A 20,511-nucleotide genomic window follows, 5' to 3' on the forward strand; every position below is an offset into this window, starting at 1 on the left:
CGCTCATGCACACATGCACACACACACACACACACACACAACACGCTACAGAAACGTATAAATCCATCTTTCTTGCGTTGGCAGAGAAGCCCTGTTCCCATTGGCTGGCCTGGTTGCGGCTGCTGAGGTGGGGGTGGTTAGTGGCAAGATAAAAGGAGCAAATGTCTCCTGTCCTGCTTACACACACAAGCATACTCACCACGTGCCTGACAGTCTGTCCGTCTGTTTGTGGACACAAAAGAAGCAGAGAGGATCGACCATCCAAACAGCTGAAGCTCTCACCTGAAAATGTAAGTATATAGACAGACACACACACACACACACACACACACACACACACACATACAACATGTCTAATCCTATTTGTGATTAGAAGAAGGATAAGTGCTCTGCCTCTCAAGAATAGAAAGAAACATGCAGGGTGAAACACTTGTTGAATGATAAGCCAGTAGTGCAAGAGCACGGGGCAATGTTCACTGTTGTGTCATTTGTAGTAGTAGTGTGAGAGTGATTTGTATGAGAATGAATGAAAGAACCGCAGCAGATTATTCTTTAATGCATGTCATAGAAACGGTTTATTGTAGATATCAAAGAAATGTTGGGGCTCTGTTTTAGGTTTATGAGGCTGACCTTTGACACATTTATGAGAGAATGACTAGATAACAACCGTCTACTAATAGACTACAAACTTGTAGGCATGGAATGGATTTTTGCTCCCGAGCTTTTCTTTTCACGTCAATGTATAAAGTGAAAGGAAACTAAGCTGTAAGAGGTATCAGTGGGCCATACATACATACATACATACATACAAGCTCATGCAAACTGTGTCAAGCAGCATGTTTTAGGTTGTGTGCGTGTCTGTGTTCTACACCATGTAATGGTAGTGCAATAAATTAGGCTACTGATTAGTCAGTGTTCATTGTTAACATCCTCACCACTCTACAGTAGGGAATGCTGTAAATCATGACCAGATCAAGATGTAACCCACCATTGTGTCCTGATGGTGGAATGAGAATAAATGATGATGTCTCCACTGTCAATAGATTAAATATCAAAATAAACAGCTTGGACAATAGAAACCCAGGTTTAGGTGTTTTTTTTTTTTGTTCTTCTGTTCAACTGAGTGAAAAATGTTGTTATTCATGGAATTTAAACAACATTTTTTTCCACAAATATTCTTAAAGTTAATAAAAAGAATAAATAAAAAGAAAAAGAAAAGAAAAGAAAATAAATGTTTTTTAGCCCTATATCCCAGGTTGTTTGGCTCTCAAACCATTCTAAAGATTTTCACAAACTTCATGGACATTTTGTGCTAAAGTCATCCAGCAACAATTTAAGTCTATAATGTAGTTTTTATAACATATATATATTTACATATATATATATTTTTTTAAATATAGAAAAGGTATAGTTAAAATTCCGAAATGGCACAAATCACACCATTTCCCTATCAAGATGTGACAACTGTGGTTGAAATCTTGCGAGCTGGAGGAAAAGATGATTGCCAGGAGTTCAGATTTAGATGGCTCAGGGAGAAGTATTTCTTTTAAGCTTGGCAACATGAGGAAAATGATGAGCAGTACAAAAGCCAGCATGTGAATCTGAATAGTGACACACTAATTTCTGAGGATGTCTGATCCTACAGGGTGTATACTATGTATTCCTAGATATCACATGGTTGCAACACTCTTCTGTACCTTACCCAAATAAGGCTAAACTATAGTCTAAACCTAAATATGTGAAGGTCCCTTAAGCCCGGTCATTGTTGCATGTTCTTACCCTTTTCACTCATCCTTGCCTTATTTGGGCAGTAATCTTTTTATGTTTAATTCCTATAAAGTTTATGTTTTTCTCTTCATCTATGAGATTTTGGCTACCCCAGCATAAAGATGTCTCCAGATGTCCACCATTAGTCATTAAAACTGCCAAACAATAACTCACTGTATGACACAGCAAATAGCTCTACATCCTGAACTCTGGGAATGTGAGAGAAGCCTTTACAAGAATATACTTTTGTGAGGGCGTAATCAGACTAAATATTTGTAAATGTAACCAGATAAGTATGTGCAATGATCTGTGTCATGTCTTATCAATATGAAAGTGTGTTTTAACAGTTCTGAGTGTTTATGCAACTTTGACAAAAGTGTTTCAACAGAAACAGTTTTCTTCAGGTTGTTAGAGGACACCATTTCAGTGTACATGTTGATCTTATATTTCTATAACATCAGTTCATCCAAGGTGAAATGTACTTGACACCATAAACCTGATTAACTGTGCAATAATTAACTATTTCCTACCTGTGTGATCAAAGGTCAATCCTGAAAAGTGTGTGTGTGTGTGTGAATGTGTGCATGTTCATCTTAATTAATGCCCTGTTTGACTATTGCACTCTTAAGGAAATCATCAGTCCAACTGGTTGAACTATCGACAACTTATGTGCTTATAAAATGATGTGTTTCTGTGCTGTATCCCAGTTGCCACCATGGATGCTGCAGAGTTTCGACGCAGAGGAAGGGAGATGGTCGACTATGTGGCTGACTACCTGGAGAACATAGAACAGCGACCAGTCTACCCAGATTTGGAACCAGGGTACCTTCGTTCCTTGATCCCCACTGAGGCCCCACTGGAGCCTGAGAATTATGAAGATATTATAAAAGATGTGGAGAGGGTCATAATGCCAGGGGTGAGCTTCTCAATGTATGCAATGCTATTGATGCAAAGATTCTTCTGACGATGTCATTCGAATTAGTATTTTAGATAAAATAGATTAAATAGTAATTTATTGAGTAATCTGATTACAGCAACACAGTCAAGCAAAACAGACATCACTAATGACACTACCAGTAGGGACTTCAGTCCATATGCTCAGCTCACTTTAGCAATATTGCAATTTTACTAATAAAGCAAAACATTTTCAAATGCCATGACTCAAAAGCTTTTCAACTATGATATGCAGTGACAGCTCACTTTCATCATCATTATTAATATTTTTATAGTAATATATAATTATGTAACATATAATAATAATAATAATATTTTTACAACAAAATTATGCTTTGCTAAGCCTTTAGTTGGGACTTTCATGCTGCAAACTCTATTCATGCAAACCAAGTCATTAGTAGATACTTTCTCTCAACACTGAATAATATACATTATTCTACTGCTTTTATATCTGCTGCTTTTAAAACAATAGGGTAATAAGTAATAGAGCAACTATTAGAAAGAAGAAGTGTTTTGGGCAAAATTGTGGTTCATTGGCTAGAACTGCTGTTGACCTCAGCAAGAGGGTCCTTGGTTTAAAGGTAATGTAAGAATTGGGATGATCTTCCTCTATTTGCATTGGTTTTCTCCTGTAGTCCAAACTAAATGGAAGTTGGAGCCAGGTGTTTGTCTATCAGCATACCATGGATTTCTACCCAGTGCTACATGGGTTGCATCAAACTGGTCCTTTAAAATCACGCAAGTGTCGTTGCTTTCTCAACTGCAGCATGCCAACAAAACTGTCCACCACCTCTATTAGTGGGAGCACACAGTAGTCTTACCTGTTGACTTGCACTGGAGGAAGTCAACAGGTAAGACTACTTACCTGTAGTGCAGTGGGAATTCAGCAGCTGTATTGCGTATACAGATTTCCATCGCAACCAAAAACTGCAACAGTTTATTTCACTTATTAATTTGTTCATAAGGGACAGTCAGTGAAAACACCATATTTGTTTCATTAATATATTAAACCTTTAGGTAACCACTTGTCCCAATAAAGAATTAAAGTTGGTCTTGATTTCAAATTAAATACATGTTTGCATGTTTTGTCTGCACGTCCAGGTCACCCACTGGCACAGCCCATACTTCTTTGCCTACTTTCCAGCTGCTTCCTCTTACCCTGCCATGCTGGCTGACATGCTGTGTGGAGCCATTGGCTGTATTGGATTCTCCTGGGTAACAAACACTTTGCTGTGTCTCTGCATCTGATTCTGTATTGAAAGACTGTCTGTATCTTTAGTTCATATCTACAGTAAATGCAAACACAGAACACTTTTTGTTTGTCTCTTGTATCGTGCGTGTTTCAGGCTGCCAGCCCAGCCTGCACAGAGCTGGAGACGGTGATGTTAGATTGGCTTGGGAAGATGCTGCATCTGCCTGAATCGTTTATAGCTGGGACTCACGGTCATGGAGGAGGTGTCATCCAAGTAAGTTTAGTTTAGTTTAGGTTGGTTAACATGGACGTAAAAATAGCATTGGAATTTCTACATACAATTATACACAAGCACCAGATGCGCTCTTTTTACTGTTTGCTGTGAAACGCTAATTTACTTGTATCACTTGTTCGTGATAATAAAAAAGGAAAATAAAAATATGATACAGATACATAGTTATAGAAGTACAATAAAACAAAATACAGGTGTTTCTGTACAGGGGTCTTTAGACTGAAACAGTCTCATTGCAACCATGACATATTACATTCCTATAAGTATTTTATACCTTCTCTAATGTACTTGCCAGTCTGACTTGCAGAAAAACAAAGGTGTTTATTCGCACTCACAACTCAATGCCCCTGAACCCATATTCATCAGCAATTTGTGTACTATTGATTTGTCACCTCTTTCTCTCACTGCTTCACACCAACTGAAAATTGACAGGAAATTGCCTTTTAATATGTCATCCACAGGCAGACAGAGATGACAGTGATGGTGCTGGGATTGTTTTGTGTGGCAAAAGGCTAAGCATTAGTTTGGTGTTCCATTGACTGCAACATCAGTGGCCGTATCAGAGGTTGTTAGTTATATGTGTGTGTGTGTGTTCATTGGGATGGTGAGCATGAGAGTGCACTCTGATGACAGATCATTTCATGCCTCTTCTATTGTGACCACCTGAGTGTGAGGGTGTGTTTATGTGTGTGTGTGTGTGTGTGTGTGTGTGTGTGTGTTTGTGTACCCAAGCTCATCTGGTTCATCATGTTTTTTGTTTCTGTCTTGCCACTCTCCTTTTTAAGTGCAGCTTACCAGCTCACTATGGCAACGAATAGGGCTCTTGTCACTGCAGCAGGGCTAATGAGTGTTGTGACAGCACATTGCCAGCCTATTATTATAAAGCTTATACCAACACAAAGAGGAAATGGGATGGTTTCAAAAAGACCCTCTGATGACCTTAGATTTTCTTTTTTTTTATACCTCCGTGTGAGTCATTAGAGTTTGGTGGCAGAGGAACACACTTTGCCTGTGATTTAAATAAATTACAAACGACAAAGGATGACAGAGTCTAATTGACTAAATCATCATAGAAAAAATAATAGTGCATTATCACTCTATGGTTCCCTCTGCATAAAGTTGTTCGAAGACACAAACTTGCAGTTTTTCTTTAAATGCATGCATCACCTTTTGCATCAGAACAAGGCTTCCCATTGTTAAGATCAGTTGTACTGTTTCTCTTCTTGGCTGGGAAGGCGATATGGTGAAATTTTGGCTCAGTTTCATTTGAAAAAGAAGAGATAAGATTTCACAATTACTGGAGGGCAGGAGGGTGGTTGAAAAGAGGCTAGTCTTAAGGACAGGACAGGACAGGACAGGAAGTACTGCTGGTTTTGGTTCAGTTCCTTAGAGTTTTGCACCCTGATAATCGCAGTGATTTGATGGGTAGGTTGATTGATTGAGCCATCTCTGTAGATCCCTGACCTCTTAAAGTTTGGGCTTAATTTTACTCTGCCTCACAATTTGCACATTATCCTGCTTGTTTGGTGTCGGATTTGTGCTTATTGATTGAATGATTTGAACATTTCATTGACTTTCTTGTGGTAATGCCCTCTGATACCTCAGAAGTCACGCTTCACTTCATTATGTAGCCTCAAACAATTCTCTCTGTATCAGGCTGGCTGGATGATGACTCACCACACAGTTTCTACATACAGTCATTTTCCTCTCTAATGATGATGTGGAGGTGTCACAGCGTTTAAATCAAAGGGAATATCCAACAGCACAAAATGTGTAGTGTGTGTGTGTAGAAAGCAGAAACAGCAAAGTTAATAGATTATTTTCCAATCATGTTTACACTATCAGTGAAGATCATACAGTAGTATCTCACACAATATTTGAGTATGTTTTAATGCATGTTAGCATACAAATTATTACCAGGATCCTCTAGGAAGTTTGTGCGTGGGTGTATGTTAACATCATATTCTGTTTATAGTAGCTGTGGTAAGTCCACAAACAATCCTGGTGACGATTGATAGTTTGTTTGCTATTACCACAATAGTCGTTACCACTAGCTGCTATTTGAATATAAATAGCTTCTAATTCAACAACCAACAGATGTTTGCCAAGGGTTATCCTATTGCTGAAACATCAACAACCCTTTGACTGTGTAATCCACCACTCAATGGACATTGTGATCTAGGTCTTAAAGGTGGAAAGAGGCTCCTCTGGAAACATCAAACTAAACCTCACCCACCAGAATTGGTGTCTAAATAGTCAAGAATAGGACATGCATCCTCTGAATCATGAGTATGCTTTGACCGATTAAAGTGTCATATCATACTGAACTGTAGCTGAGATATGATGCCCCAATCATGGACCAGAGTCTAAGTTTTGATTCTTCTCAGTTGTTCAAAAGTATCTTCTAAGTCTTCAAAAATCACTGGGAGGAGTGCAGAGTTTTATTGTCGACAACAAAGCCCGAGGCTGACAAAAAGTTGTTCTGAAAACACAATATATGATACCATCTTTTATAACCCAAAAATTGCTGTATCATCTTCCACTCCTCCTACCATATTACATCATTACACCCTTATCTATGAAACTGGCCCATCCATATTCCCAGTCATTCAGAAACTGGCCCATCCATATTCCCAGTCATACAGAAACTGGCCTTACTCAGGGCACAGTGACATGCCTCACTATGCCCATGCATGTCTTTTTCTTTTAGTCAAGGTCACTCCCAGTGGACACCATTATATTCTGATTCCCTTTTACTGAATTTTTTAAAAACCATGGTTTTATCCAGGAATACACCATTATGTTCTGACTTTCTTGTAATGCATTAAAAAAAAAGATATATTTACTTACGTTTTACACACATGCATATCTTATAACTGGTGACACACATAAGGCTTACATATATTGTGACATTATTCTTCATATTGCAATCATTATTGGGATGAGCATAGTAATTATTATTGTAGACATAGTACATCAGCCCTTAATATTATACCACACAGCTGCCCCAGCTACATTAGCCAACAAGTTGTAGCTGGTTGTAGCTGAAACGGTTTCTTCTCTTTCTCCAACAGGGCACTGCCAGTGAGGCGACACTGATGTCCTTGCTTGCTGCCCGTTGTAAAGCAGTTCGATGGGTTCAGGCCTCCAACCCCGAAAAATTAGAGGCTGAAATCTTCTCCAAACTGGTGGCATACACCTCTGAGCAGGTAGAAACAAAACCATTTCAAGTCTTTCTTGTGTCTGGTTTGTGGCTAAGCTAGAACTCTCTGATTCTATTCATTTAAGCCAAATTTCTGACTTTACACATCAGTCTGAATCGTCACGATTATCAGATATGAGTGGATTATATTTTAAGAAGACTTTGATCGACCACAGAGTTTTTTCTTTTCTTTTTTTTTTTTCCTTTTTTTTTACACTGCTTACTTGCCAACAAACTTGATGTTCACTTGAACTTCCATCTGTACTGAACAAATAATAATTGTTAATTTGCAAAGTTTCTGCAAATGTGTTGACTTTTGTGAATGGTCTCACTTAAGAACAGTCCATGTGAACTCAGATCATTAAAGGTTATCTCAGCAATAGTGAAAGAGTGGTTCAGTGATTGAGTGAGACACAGGGTCAGTCAGGCAGTAGCTTGCTCTGATCAGGTTTAATACCAGGCTGACTTTGTGATTGGGTTAGGGAATCGCCTGAGGGCCACAAAGACCTTTGCAGGGGAGACCAGATAGTTCTTTTCTACTGAAGAACACTGCTCTGTTGGAAAGTACATGTCTAAAATATGTTCATCTAACTCTTTTTCTTTTTTAACAAAAATGTGGCTTTTGCTAGTTGACAGGAAGTCCTCACATTGAATACTGTTTCACTTCACTGAATGCTCCCATTTAAAATTTATTTTAATACTTATGGTGTAAATTGATGCATGTAGGTTTTAACTTAACACCGCTCATTGTCTAATAGCATTTAGATTTGTGAGGTTTGACATGAACACCATCGCATGCTCGTTCTTTGTCTAACAAATAATTTACCATTTCTCATGAAATAATTTGGAATCCATGACTGTGGTGTCAAGACGGGTTTATCTTCTCACCAAAAGCAGGAGAGACTCACTTATTTTCTCACTTCTTACAAATGTTGCATCCCTTATCTCCTAAGGCTCATTCCTCAGTGGAGCGCGCTGCTCTGATTGGAGGAGTGATGATGAGGAAGGTTCCTACAGACAACGACTACGCTGTCCGAGGGGATATGCTTAAGAAGATGGTGGAAGAGGACAAAGCAGCTGGACTCATCCCTTTCTATGTAAGAGAAGCCACACTCATCATCCATCTCTCCAAGCTATCACACAGCTAACACACACCTCAACATCTTTTTTTTCATTGAATTATACACATCTATCATTGGATTACTCTTGCTACCCATACAACCAGTTGCACAACCGCCCACTGAGCTGAAAGTCACAAGGATAGCCTACCTTTTGCCTGTGATGCTTCTTTGCACACCCTGAGGCCTCTGCTGAAGGATAACATTATTTCTGTTGAACCTAATCTATGTCTATCTTGTTAAGGACAATAATCCCTGTCTCATCTGGACCCACAGATCTCTATTTGTGCATAATGTTCAGGGGGCTGCCATAGTCCAGCTGCTCTGAATCATCTGTGCATGTCCAAACAGGCTGGATCTATGTTTGACTAGAAACTGATGTCAGTACTTGAATAAAAGCAGGGTGTTACAGTAGCTGCACTCTCTGTGAATTTATATGTCATTTTCTTTCCTTGTTGTGGCTGTGAAAATAGAAGCTGCCACAGGTAACAAAGCACTTTGGGGTCTTAATGATTTGTGTTATGTGTATGTGTTTCAGTTTTGTGCCACTCTTGGCACCACTCCATCGTGTGCGTTTGATCACATCACCGAGCTGGGGCCTATATGTGAGTTAACCACTGCAGCAGCACAAAGTTGATTTTATTTGTTCACAACAGGAAGATGACTGTAAAACCCTATTTACTTTATCAGCTTTTAAACACACACACACACACACACACACACACACACACACACACACACACACACACACACACACACACACACACATATATATATTCTTTATTAGCTTTACAAGCATTTTTGTGACATTGTGACCAGCTTTGATTTATGTAGAACCAGGGTGTTATTCTAATCTAATACCCCCAACCAGGTTGATGGAAAAAATACTTTTACAAACTTTCAGCATTCATTTTTAATTATCCGCAATTATACAATAATACCCAGCAAAGGATATGTCATGCACTTTAGGTTTCAAACCCCTGGTTGTTAAATCTAGACTGACAAAAGCACTTCTTTAACATATGTTTCCAACCTCTCTCCCTTTCTTGTCTGTTCTAGGTAACAAGGAAAATATGTGGATGCACATTGATGCAGCATATGCTGGGAGTGCATTTATCTGCCCTGAATTTAGGCCTTTGTTGAATGGCATTGAGGTATGTAAATGCATGTAGGCATTCATGTTGATATAATACATGAACACTAAAACAAATAACTAGGTTTTGGTAACAATGTTTTAGCTTCTTGGCAAAAGTTCAACGATCAAGTTGTTCCAAGAATTCCCATGAGAAAATAGACTTGGTAGGATTTTTAACTGTGATCGTCCCGTTATATGTAGAATTGGTTTAATGTGGTTTAAGTGTGGACAGAAACTAAAGGTGAGCATCCACCTGCATAGATACAGATGGTGCAGAATGACAAGACGACCTATTTGTGTTCAGTTGCTTCTGAAATATCTCTCCTAACATCTATGACAGGAAACACTGACCATGTACTGATTATATCCAGCTGCTTTATTTCTCTTTGAAAATGGCATAACGTTAATGTCAAGGAGGAAGCATGCAAGAGTGAGTAATAGGCCAAACAATCGGCAAGCGATGCAGGAGCATCAATCTGCCTTTTGAGGCTGCCGAGGCAGCTGGTGCTCCCCACGCTGTGCAGAGACGCAGAGATAAGGACAGAGTAATTTCCTGAGGCAGCGTTAGACCTTTATATATCGCTGTTTATTAGACACACAATTTCAGACAATGTTGGTGGGGAGACAGAGAAAACAGACTTGACTGTAGACGGACCAACTGTTGTTTAATTTTTTCTCCTACTGGCTCTGAAATTTGCTACTGAATATGTACAGTAAGTTTTCTTCCAATAATCTTGTAATTTTACATTTTCTTCTATTTCATATGTAATGACAATGTAAGATCGGGGTCTTTAAGGAAGTGGAGGATAAATGTCCAGTTCGCACACTTCTTTAAGCCATATGCAGTCATAGTTATCAGAATTCATAAACTGTACAGTAGTTATTGTACATAACTTTAAACGATTACGAGATCAATGAAAAAGGAGCCCAGTCTTTTTGGGCGAGAGTGCAGCCTTGCTGGAGGGTTGGTTGCTAGGATATGAGTGATGGGCGAGCAGGCAACCAGCCCCCTTTTAATCAGTCAGCATGGCAACTGTCAGGAGTCTGTCTCACATTGTCTCTCTATGCTGTGTTATTGCATTTATGGACATAGAGAAAAAGGATATTACAAAAGATAGCCAACAAAAAGATGAGAACCGATTAGGAAGGGTTTGTCTCTCTGAATAAGCCCTGCCAGGAAAGGGTTATTTCCCATGCACTCTGTGAGCTGTTGGCTCCATGTTCCTCTTTTGCATTTCAAATAAAATGTGCCTGCTTCAGTCTAGATAAAGCTGTGGATGAAAAGGTTGTCTCTTTGTCGGTAATGGTAAATAAAGATATGTAACATTCTGTGTTTTTGCCAAAACAAATTTTTCAAATTGTGCTCATGTTAAATGAAAAATATAAGAACTGTTATGACAAATTATTATAATTATATTTGTTAAAATTATTATAATGATTTCATTTTCCTATGGGCACCTTAAAAAAAAAAAAAAAACCCAAAAGTGCACAGACTTCAGTATGAGTAAAAGCCACTCTTACTATGATACAGTACTGATTGTTTTGTGTTAATATTTGTATCACCAAGCGTTCTGGTGAGATTTTCAACAGTGTATCTTCATCACCCCTTATTTTTTGTTTCCTTTATAGTTTGCAGACTCATTCAACTTCAACCCACACAAATGGCTTTTAGTCAACTTTGACTGCTCTGCAATGTGGTGAGTTGTCTAACACATGTCCGATATGGGAGTCACACCTTTAAAGTTACACTTCTGACATGTGTTCACCAATTCCAGCAATACTAATACAAGGAGCAATATTTGTGTGGATACAGAGAATGAAAATAAACTGTGGGTGAGGAAAGACCTGTTAAACAAAAGAACTATCAACACTATTTTTAGCATCTTCTCTATTTTCATCGTTCATCCGATATATCCCAATTTACCTAAGTAAAAAGTAACAGTGGGCGGTTATAATGGGTGGCAATTATAGAACTGATAGCCATCAACACCGCTTGCATTTGCACAGCAAAAATAGAGCTACGCCTTCCATCTGCCCCTTCTGTCAGCAGTAAACAAAACAAGACTGCACAAGATGGAAACAGAGGTGTTTCAAACCCCAACATGCGAAGGGAAGAGGTTTTTAAAACCTTTTTCCCTCATCTCTGGCTCAGTCTGCCACTACTGGTATAAAACCAGTTGCAATAGAGATATCTTCATGTTTTATCACATGAACCATTAAGCTGCCTTATCCAAAGAGACATTTTTACTGTATCACAGTTTATGATTAATGAACGCACACTATGTTATACTACAGAATACTCTGTAATGTTGGTGATGGTAAGTTATGACATACTTGTCAAATATATGTAAAACTAAACCAGTATATACTACAGTGGTGACCAAAAGTCCAAGACCACTTTCCAAAGGGAAATCTAGGATTAAATGGTCCATTAATATTTGGTATTTAAAGATTTTTCTCTGCTTGTCAACGCCTGAAAACAGGGTGAAGCAGAGAACAGACATTATTGGAGCCTTCAAGATGGAACCACTCTACCTGAAACATGAAAACCAGGAGTCAGGTAGAGTCATTTCACTAAGCTATATTATTTGAATCATTAATCATCAGCCTGGATGAACCTGAGCTCCACTGCATAACATGACAGCAATGAACAGTTGTGACCTTGTTCGCTGTTCACATTGTGAGGAAAGTGCACAGGATTCGACAGTAACTGCTGAAGCATTGCACCAGTGTCCTCAAATGCAGTGCAGCCTAATCCAGATAAGCACAGACAAAAAGATAAGCGTGTGACAACAAGACAGGTGTGTGTGGTGCATCCACAATTTATTTGCGTGGACCTACATGAAGACATTTTGTCTGGTTCTAACTTCTTTAAAGGGATGTTTGAGTGTTAGGTCTTGGCTCTGCTGTTTTATGGACTGCGTCAGTGTGTGTGTGTGTGTGTGTGTGTGCGTGTGCATGTGTAAGTGTTGGCTTCTGTGAGCCATCTTAATAATTTCATAATCCTATCCTACCTGAAGTTAAGCTGATTTAAAGTATTTGTGACCTAATTTAATTAATACACCCCAGTGGTATCCCACACTGTCCTGTCTTAGAAGTGTGTGTGTGTGTGTGTGTGTGTGTGTGTTTGTGTTTTGAAACAGACTCAGTAAGACTACGAACACCTTGGATCAAAATTAAAATTCAAACTAAAGACTTTAAGGCAAATAAAAATGTGCCTTAATATGATTCAGTGCCTGTGCATATGTGTCTGCTGCTGCTGTGTGTAGGGGTGTGCATGCTCGTTGCCTGCAGATGGGCTCAGATCTGCTCTATAATTTATCTCACAGACAAGCAGACAGAGAGAAAGACAAACAGCTACCTCCCACCACAGTGAGGCACCTTACAAAAGCCTTCTCTCACTCAGTCTGAACCCTTCAATCTAATTAGTGGTTATTAGCGCCAGCTAACATGGGCCTCCATTCTGTAGAGATGAGCTATCTGTATCCAGTGGTCTGTGTGGGCTGACAGTGCTGTGATCAGTGAGATACAGGAGGTGGATACACGACTGCAACACCTGGACAATGGAACACAAGTCAATACACAACAGCCTTACAATAGTAATACTTCTGAAGTGAATGATTTTCAGGCGCTGAAAGTCATAATCTGTATCAGTCTGTTGTTCTACTTTCAGGAAAATGTGTTCCTGTTTTTGTTCTGTATGAGACCATATTTTATTGGATCTAATGATGGAGCACACTGTTACTGGTTATAAAGACATTTGGCTTCATTTCAGGCACATATAAAGTCACACAGAATGAAGCACACTGACCCTGAAATAGTGTGAAAAAGTTGTATTCACAATGCACATTATTAATATGACTATTAACATGTAATAGACTTTATTGTCTGATTGTGTCTGTTTTTCTTTCAACAGGCCTGGTCACGGATTATAGGGTAAGATTAATCATTAGTCATTTAATTTCTACAATATGTAAGAAATCAGTTTTTATGCAGACCTTGTAGCTGTAATGACTATCATGTTCTCCACCTCATCTGTCCTGCAGCATTGGCAGATTCCACTGGGAAGAAGATTTCGCTCACTAAAGATGTGGTTTGTCTTCCGCATGTATGGGCTCAATGGCCTGCAGGCTCATGTGCGCAAGGTAGGCAACCACCACACTGAACATCCACAAATGCAGTGCATCTTTGCCTGTGCATAGGAAGGGCATCCTGAGGCATTACACACTTACAGATGGTGGCATTCCTGGTTAAAGTTCAGTTCAGTAAGATAATTGATTTGATTACATCAATTTAGAAATATATTTCTGGTACTTTCCAGGTATGGCTTTAAAAGTTGTCACAATGACACTTTATATTTAGATTTTAATTCAAGATTGTATTTTAATTCTTAGACATGACCCATTTTTTTTCTGTAGAAATCACCTTCACTGAAAACATACAAAACTCCATTATAATATCTGACTATAATTAACACACAGTCCTACAGATCCAAAGACCAACAGGCATATGCAGTGTTCTGTAAGTGTAACCTAATTATAATTTATAGGTAGAATTGGTTCATGACTTTTACAGCAGTACTTATTTTTTTCTCTAACTGGTGCTTAATGTTATTGAATTTAGTTTGTCTGTATGTAATGGTTTTAATGAAGCATTAGAAGACAAAGTTAAATGTATATAGTAGTATGTCAAAGGAATTTTAAATCGAAAGCAACTGGACTTGGTTATTTGTTCAAGGAAAACATTTCACCTCTCATCCAAGAGGCTTCATCAGTTCATGCTCGAGCATGAACTGATGAAGCCTTGGGAGATACTATGACCTGGACAAATGAGAATATTCACAGGCATATAGTAGTATGGTGTTTTATTTTGTGCTAAAAGTCATAGTAATGTAGTAGAAGTAAAAAAATATATACCATAACATGTGTTGTTATGTGGTATTAGCAATATCAGTGTGGTAATCCTGGAGTGTTATTAATTTAATCTGAATCCTGATTCACTTGTGCTTTATTATAAATGACTAAAATGTCAGTCATGAGCAGTAGTGAGAGAGTTTCTCAATTTCCCTATATCCATTCACTGTCTCCCTGGCCTTCCTGTCTGTGTCATTCATACCAATCACTCCTAAAAAAGGACAACACATCTGACAATTAGATATGCCTGGTCTTTATAGTAAATGCCATCCCCTCCCTCACTCCCACACCTCACCCCTCCTAATCCTCCTTAACACTAAAGTCTCTTCAGTGGCCTCCGTCCTCGTGTCCCTCCATCAGAGTATCCTGTCAGTCATACATGTCTGGTCTGTTTTTTCTTATTATGGTGACATTTTCTCCTCCTCTCCCACCCATGCCAATCCCTTTTCCCATTTCCTTTTCTTCTTGTTGCTTCACCCCTGCATGCCTGTCTGCCCCCATCATCATCCTCTTACTCCCTCCAGTCTGCACAGTCAATCAAATGAGCCTGTTTTGCGTTTACATTTTAAATGAAGCGGCAGAAGCAGCATTGATCCCTCCAGCTATAAACCATGACACTACTCGACTGTGCATCCATCTTCTAGATTAGATATAACAGTTTTTAAGTTGTCTGTGAAGATTCTCATTCATCCAGGCCATGGTAATCCAAAAAGGGTTGACTCAAGGGCAACTGGATATGGTGGTAGATCAATGATGTGTGGTGATTTTTCAACAACGGGAAAAATGTACCAGACTAAAACGTACCTTTTTGTGACATTAGCTGTAGCAAAACTATCCTAAATTCAGGGCCTGTCCTGTCTCATGATTATTTTGTGCTGCCTGTCTTTCCTGTGCTGAAAGTCTCTCTCCTGCATCTTGCTGCTCTCTGATGGACATCTTCATCTTTCTGCACTCCTTCCTGGCTGAAGAAGTATTAGGATTATTCCTTTGGAATGATAGTAAACATATAAAATGTGAAGTATAGAGGAAAAATATCTTACACCTTGATTTACAGAAAAGGGAAAAAGTGTACACATATCAGATTATCTTATAATTGAAGTGCACCAGGACAGAGAAGACTAGAAGTTAGGAGTAAGACACTGTTGAAGCAATTGTCTAATGCCAAGACACAGACACGCCCATGAAAATGACTGAAATAAAAGATGAAATGGCTATTAGTCAGTACAAGTACAATACAAGCTGAATGCAAACAGGTAATAGTAGATCCTTGTAAGCGATATCACTTTAACTTAGGTATTTTTCTAATTGATATCTATTTTCCGCTTTAACTGGTCAGCGCTGCTTGCTTTGCTTGTCCTGATGGCACGCCACTATTGTAGATAGGCCTCTTCAGCTCTGACTGACAGTCAGACAATTGTCATTTGCACTTGGCCTCAGGTGACGCAGATTACTCTAATGACTGTCATTATAATAGCCAGGATCATCAGTGGTCTTGATAACACCCCCATAGAGGTTAAATAGCTGGGACTCCCCACCAGCCAGTCAATCACAGTTGAAGAAGCCTCTTGGATGAGGTCAAGTATCTGTACTATATGTACAATGTGAGTCCTTCTTAATCACATAGCACTGAGGAAGTGCCAAGACAGACAATTGGGTTATAATAGCATATTAGCTCATGAACACCTCTGGGTGATGGTGAATTATTGGGTGGGAATGCAGAGGCCAGGATGTGGTCAACCAGTTGTTGATAATTTAAGCTTCATTAGAGAGGCATTGGCAGGAAAGTGGTCTTGAAGTTGATCCATACTGTGATTAGATGCGGCGATGCACAATTAGAGTTTCACCACGTATCCAGCATCTCAGTGTGATCGTTCAGCACAAGTGGATAAATTATGATGTAAGAGCAGGTATTTGTCACACAGTTTGAAAATTATTCTGAAGGACTGCAATGACATTTCCAAATGGCAGATTTTGATACAGACTATTTAACAGTTAACATTTAACTGTGACCTGAGCCTCCCAGGCAGTGCCTTCTACCAGGATGTTTACCATTCCTCAACATGCTCTTTTAATAAAATGTGTTTGGTTAGCCATGGTTACATGGTAACATTTAATCTATAGTAGGGGTTACACTTCTGGGTCTTGGTAGAGAGGTGCAGACTGAACTGCATGGCAAGAGCTGCGCCATGTAATGTTACAACACCTCCATCTAATGGAATTCATAGAAATTACAGGCTGTAGTAGAGCTGCTTGCAGAAGTGATATAAAGGCGAGGCAAGAGTGTGATGTAGACATTGTTCACAGGTAATGCTCTCTTGTAATATATATATAACCTTCCCCACCTCTGGATGTCTGTGGTATATACTGTAACATACAAGTTGTAACACTTTATAATTTATATCCTCTGTTTGCAGCAAGTGGCCCTGGCCAAAGAGTTTGAGAGTCTGGTACGAGCAGACAAGAGGTTTGAGATCTGCGCTGAAGTCATCATGGGGCTAGTCTGCTTTAGGCTTAAGGTAACAGCATCCAACATGTAGAACCACTTTTGTGAATGACACTGATAAATCCAGTCCGATCCTTCACCAAATTGCCTAACCCAGTTGAGTCAGTTGAACCCAGTTCTAGACAGATCACAGAAGATATGTACTGTACAGATAAATCTAACAGATAAGATATAGTGTCCACAGTAGAAATGAATTAAATTGATCCACGTTTTTTTCCTCCGGTAGAGACAGGCTGAGGTCTTTGCAATTATACTAATAATCTTGAATATGATTGAATCAGTTCTATATTGTGAATTTCCCATCTGTCGTACATACATTACCCACATAACAAACGGCTAATAAAGAGAGTGATGAAACAACAAAGGAGGTTTACATATTAGCTTTTTAAAAATCTAAAGACAATCATACCATGACTTTTAACATGGTATGATTATATAACAATCAGATCATTGTAGAACAAAGGAAACAATGACTGGAAATAGAAAGCCTTGATTGTCATTTTTTTGCAAAAAAAAGAATGCAACTCCATGTGATGCCACTAGCAAAAGAAACAGACACACACACATGCATATGACACACACACACGATGCAATGTTAACCCAGTATCCCAAGTGTTTAGTTGGAAAGACAAAACACCAGGCTGTTATAAATCTAAATAACTTGAGTTTTTTCTCTTCCTTGCTCCCTCCTCTCAGGGCTCCAATGAGCTGAACCAGAACTTGCTGAAGAAGATCACCAAGAGCAGAGAGATCCATCTGGTGCCTTGCCAGCTCTCTGGCCGCTTTGTCCTGCGCTTTGCCGTCTGCGCACGTTCTACGGAGTCACGTCACATCCAACAAGCATGGCGGCACATCACGCAGCTGACCTTTGAGCTTCTGCAGGAGCCCAGTCATTGACCAAAAAGCAGGGGAGGGGCTCTGATGCCTACATAGGGACCAAAGCTAGGAGAAAAATTCTGAATTTTATGTTGTGGATGTAAAATGTCACAAAGGGAATGAACGATGATTTTGCAGCTCACTTAGCAGTCAAGTGTGTTTGTGTCCGCAGCCATGTTGTCCAGTCCTGTACGCAGTGGTCACTATTTTGAGATTCTTTTGATTTTGCAAACGTATTAATCATCCACAAAAACCCAAATGTGCGTGACAGGAAACGTCTCCTGCCATTGATTTAGCTTTTGTCTCTCATGCTTTATATGACATTGTCTTCATCATAATGCACTCATCGGCATGCAGACTTGTCTTTAGCATCTTTGCCGCTTCTGTGTGTTCTGTGTGTAAAATCTGGTTTGGGGTAAAGTCAAGGTTTGGTTGGGTTGAAGTGGGGTGAAGGTTTTGAGTTTTGCAATGAATGTATTGCGCATTGTGTGTGTGAATGAATTGCTGAGTCTGTGTGTGTCTGCAATATTCTGTGGTTGCTCAAACAGAAACAGCTTCTTTATGTTTTAAATGAAGGATTAGAAATGATTAGAAATGAATTGGTTGTAAAAAATGTGAGAAAGATTAAATCATCATATTAATAGTTTGATTAGATACTGCATATGGGGGCTTTAGAGATGAGGTTAAAAACCTCTAACATTGCTCCTAGTTATTATGTGAAACCCCTTATAAAAGTGCATTATTTATTTATGGCCTCATTAGCAAAAGTGGTTGTGTTAAATGGCAGACAAGGGCCTATCATATCTAATATATCTAATACTATTTTTTTTACTGAATTCTTATTAATCCATGTTGTGTCTTATGCACAGTGAGTCAGTATTTTCCAAAACTGTTGCACAAGACAATCACTCTTCCACTGTAAGTCAGTGGAATGAGAACAAAGTTATGCTACTTTTGAGGTTAACGGGACCACTGTTTTTTTTCTTTCCTGAGCTCGTTCCCAGTCATTAGAATTACCCAGGGAATTTGTGACAGATATTTAAAATAATCACCTTATACTATACCATATTATATTTCTATGTTAAATACATGGTATATATATGATCAAATGAGTAGCCTTCCAAGAAAGTAAGTTATGCAAATACATTCATTCGATATTTTCTCACTACACACTATTGGTCATTCCATTTGAACATTGTGTGTACCACAATTCTAGGATAGTTCACACCCACCACATTAGTCTCTGATCATGTATGTTTAAGTTTAAACCTCTAGATATAAGACAGATTCTCATGATGAGCAAATGTGATTAAAACAAGTCTAGTGTCCTGCCTGTTGTCCTGACCTGCAAAATGTCCTGTCACTATGATTTGTAGTTTGCTGGTCTCCTCACATTTGTCTGCAAGGGGATAAGGAAATCTGTTCTGTGACATCACCACACCCTGTTGTTAATTCACTTGATTGTGTCAAATCTGCTGTTACTGATCAAGATGATTTCTTTTGGGCTTGGCTGTGCTGCATGCAATGGTATGGGTTTATTTCAATAAAGTCTGCTGTAATCTGCAATGAGATTTAATTGTGTCTGGCTTTAGTGTATTGCACTAATTAAATTAACAGCAAACCCTACTACACTTAAAATAGTTCTATCTGGACCCGACCATTGCAGCCTCTCAACTGAGTAATGGCTCAAACCCAGAATGTACAGTATGAGACATGACTATAAATTAATTTTGTATCATAATTAGTGCTGGGCAATTTGAGTGGTTTTTACATGGGTATACATCAGGGACAGACCTCTAGACTGTACCAAATATTTTGATATTGGTTGTTGCCCACCCTTCAGGCCACACACACAGTGCAGGTCACACTAACATGATATGTCAGTATTGAGAGTAAGTAAAACAATATACTTCATTATCTTCACAAGACATTAAGCTGTAGACTACAAAAAGCTGATAACTTATGAAACCAAGTAGTATGACTCGGTGTGATAATTGTAATTGGTTGATTTACAAAATTGTGTTGATGTCACTTGCTCTTTTACAGTATATAAACAAAACTCTACCAGTTCATATTTATGTTAATTCACAACAGCAGTAGAAGCAAGAAATGACCTGGAAACTACAATAGTACTTCAATAAAAATGTAAAACAGTTATTTACACTGACAGACACTAAAAGTTGTGGAACTTAACCAGACTGTGGCAGTGACTCTTCAAAATCTATGTATGAAAACTAGTCAAGCAGAGTTGAGTCCATCATACAGGTTTGCAGTACTGAACAAACTGGGCACACAGCTACAGTAAACCCAGAGGAGAAACTGTGTCAGTAAGTTTCACCCACAGTAGTTATAAAAGGCTTTGTCACACAGTACTTTAGTACTTTACTTTAGTAGTTTTTACCACAATGTTGCATATGTTTCAATTTATATGGCTGGGTATTAGTTAACAGTTAGGTAATATATGAAAGCAGAGCAGACAGGAGAAGGTGAGAACTTTTACTCACATACTCACTTTTACTGGACATAGTTTGTACCAGTGGAGCACAGTAGTGTAAACTC

General features: G+C 38.8%; 1 protein-coding gene across 1 annotated transcript; it reads left to right on the plus strand.

The window, feature by feature from the left end:
- The first annotated feature begins 174 nt into the window (after positions 1–174).
- On the plus strand, positions 175–19,521 carry ddc (dopa decarboxylase). The gene is made up of 14 exons (XM_071470408.1): positions 175–290; positions 2,475–2,683; positions 3,823–3,936; positions 4,068–4,187; positions 7,280–7,414; positions 8,361–8,504; positions 9,064–9,130; positions 9,585–9,679; positions 11,290–11,357; positions 12,144–12,220; positions 13,577–13,596; positions 13,707–13,805; positions 16,988–17,089; positions 17,773–19,521. Exons 2-14 carry the CDS (start codon positions 2,483–2,485, stop codon positions 17,971–17,973), a joined length of 1,443 nt encoding a protein of 480 aa, XP_071326509.1. The 5' UTR covers positions 175–290; positions 2,475–2,482; the 3' UTR covers positions 17,974–19,521.
- Positions 19,522–20,511: the final 990 nt, after the last annotated feature.

The sequence above is a fragment of the Trachinotus anak genome, unplaced genomic scaffold (assembly GCF_046630095.1).
Source record: "Trachinotus anak isolate AG129_WGS33_773 ecotype Australia unplaced genomic scaffold, CSIRO_AGI_Tana_v1 ptg000032l, whole genome shotgun sequence".
Classification (NCBI taxonomy): Eukaryota; Metazoa; Chordata; class Actinopteri; order Carangiformes; family Carangidae; genus Trachinotus; species Trachinotus anak.

What these genes read in the sequence shown, in the direction of transcription:
- ddc (XM_071470408.1), top strand. Translation starts at nt 2,483, where the DNA reads ATGGATGCTGCAGAGTTTCGACGCAGAGGAAGGGAGATGGTCGACTAT. An exon ending in CTTTGTTGAATGGCATTGAG is followed by an intron (nt 9,680 to 11,289) that starts GTATGTAAATGC and finishes TTTCCTTTATAG; the next exon opens with TTTGCAGACTCATTCAACTT. An exon ending in TAGTCTGCTTTAGGCTTAAG is followed by an intron (nt 17,090 to 17,772) that starts GTAACAGCATCC and finishes CCCTCCTCTCAG; the next exon opens with GGCTCCAATGAGCTGAACCA.